Source organism: Phaethon lepturus, unplaced genomic scaffold (genome assembly GCF_000687285.1).
Source record: "Phaethon lepturus isolate BGI_N335 unplaced genomic scaffold, ASM68728v1 scaffold25371, whole genome shotgun sequence".
Lineage (NCBI taxonomy): Eukaryota > Metazoa > Chordata > Aves > Phaethontiformes > Phaethontidae > Phaethon > Phaethon lepturus.
This window is the reverse complement of record NW_010518836.1, coordinates 5,923-8,289: the sequence shown is the minus strand read 5'-3', so window position 1 is coordinate 8,289 and position 2,367 is coordinate 5,923. Positions and strand designations below refer to the sequence as shown.

The 2,367-nt window shown below is 58.2% G+C and overlaps 1 protein-coding gene across 1 annotated transcript in view; it reads right to left on the bottom strand.

The window, feature by feature from the left end:
• Positions 1-2,191: 2,191 nt before the first annotated feature.
• Positions 2,192-2,367, bottom strand: part of PRC1 (protein regulator of cytokinesis 1) — a 6,063-nt gene continuing 5,887 nt past the window's right edge. Inside the window, exon 13 of the mRNA XM_010296860.1 lies at positions 2,192-2,269. Within this exon, the coding sequence (XP_010295162.1) occupies positions 2,192-2,269 (78 nt within the window). The remainder of the gene's footprint in view (positions 2,270-2,367) is intronic.

Genomic DNA, 2,367 nt, shown 5'->3' with positions numbered 1-2,367 from the left:
CAGGCAGCACCCCTGCTTTCGGTGCTGCCCAGGAGTGGGGCAGGGGTGCCAGAGAGGGGCCGTAGCTCACCAGGACCTGGTGGGGCAGAGGCCAGCAGCACCCTGCGCTGTGGTGCAGGCGCTGGCTGATGGGTGCTGTCCCCTTTGCAGGAGGCGGCGAGCTCTACACCTGGGGCTGGGGTAAGTGATGCTGTTGCTCTGGGACAGTACAACACCCCCAGGACCAGCTTTCATTGTCTACTCCCTTACCGTTGGCTGCTACTACTTGTGTAGTGATTTATTTTATCAGTGTGGGGTTTCATAGCAGAGCATGGCCCTGGGTTCCTGGCTGGAGCCATTTGTAAAGGGGTGCTCTCACATTTCCTCCCTCGCCCCCCCCTCAAATACCTGGGGAGCCATGCCCTGCAAGGGCAGAGGCCCAGGGGCACATCGGGGCACAACTGTCATGTCTGCAGGTAAATATGGGCAGCTGGGACACGGGGACAATGCCAGCTCTGACCAGCCACGCCACGTCAAGTACCTGGAGGCTGAGGGGCTGCGGGCAGAGGAGGTGGTGTGTGGGCCCTGGACCACCTACATCTGTGTGCTGGAGCCATGAGGGCCCCACAGCTGCACCACTGGCACAGCTGCCTACGGTGAAGAAGACCCTGGCAAGCTCTGCTCCTGCCTGGACCAGGCCCATGCCCCACTCGGCCCTCAGAGGGCTGCAGGCAGCCCCCCAGGACAGGACCCAGCCAGGTTTAGCCTGTGGTGAGAGCAGAACTCACCCACAGGGGCTGGGCTGGTGCCTGACCCTATGCGAGCTGCAGCTGCATGAGTGCTAAAGACAACCCAGGGAAGGATGCTACATGTTTATTACATCTACTTTTCCATAACAGCTGTCATGGGGGTTTGTGTTGCATACAGCTGCCCCTGGCCCCTCTGGACCCAGCCCTCACGCAAAGCCATGCCCAACCCTCCCCAGCTGCAAGGCCACAGCCAGGAGCCCTGGGTCACCCCACAGACACACCAACAACAGCACCTATATACACATATATGTATTATTCCCATGAACAGTATATACAGAGTTACAGAGCAAGGGGACAGAACCTGGAGAATAAATAACAGCAAGTGGGGGACTGTAGTGATAACAAGGTGCAAATTAGTCATGATCAGGAACAGACACATATGTACAGAGCTTTGTTAACAAAGGTGCAAACAGGCCCCACCAAGCTGTGTCCTACTGCCAAAGCACTCAGCTTGCTGGCCTCTGTCAGAGGGAAGGGTGAGGGAGGGCAGCAGGCAGCAGTGGATGGTGGGGAGCAGGTCCTGGGGGTAGGATAAGCTGCTCCCCTTCCCGAGGGCAGAGAAGAAGGCCTTGTCCCACTGTAGCTCACTGCCTTGCTAGCAATGCATCCTCAGGCGCTGCCTGCCACAAGCTCTGCCCCTCCCCAGCTCAGGAAGTGGGCAGAGGGAGCCGCAGGGTACAAGTTGTATGGCCGTCAGGGCTCCAGAATGATGCCTGGTCAGGCTTGGCTCCTGCGAAGTGTCCTGCTGCTCCCTCCCCAGGACCCCCTGCCCACAGCAATCCCCAAGCTTCACAGCCCGTGTGGGAGAGACGAGACCCTTAGCACTGCGCCCAGCCTGCAGCGAAGGGTGAGGCCAGGGCTCTGGGGCTAAGCAAAGCCTGCTAAGGGAACCTCAGCTAAAGCAACCCCCACTAAACCAAGCCTGTTGTAATGCTGAGAAAGGAAGATGCTGATGGACAACAGCTACAGAAATGGAGGGGTAAAGAGCCTGTGGGGAAAGGCACTGAAGACACTTCATGTCTGTCCCAGAGCATGCTCAGCAAGGCAGAGCCCTTGCAACTGAGCACCAATGCTCACCCCAGCCACCCGGGCTGCAGCAGGAGCCAGCACCCACCGCTGCACTACCCTAACAGAACCGCGTACTCAAATCTTTAATCACAAACATTTGCAAGAATTCCCCAAATAAAAGCAAGTTTTTAAAAGTGCCCCTTTTACACCCTACCCTGGCAGGCAGGAACCCCCCCCAGCCCCGCAGAGAGCCAGGCTGGATGGAGTAACGCCTGGGACCCAGGCAGAAAACCCTACAGCACCGGACGCTTTGGGCACAGGGGGAGCTGCATAAAGCGCTGCTGGAGCAGCAACTCACTACAACTATGAGCAGCTGGAGCCTGGCAGGCAGCGCCTCAGCAGAAGGCAGTGGTGGTGGTGGAGTTCAGGACACGGGAGCTACTGTCAGACCTGGAAGCCTTTGAAAGTTCGCGCTGTGAAAACAAGAAGCAGGAGATGGGGATGAGGTGACAGAGTGGGCAGCTGCACAGACAGCAGCAGGCACAGAGCTGCTGTTGTGGGAAAGCAGGAA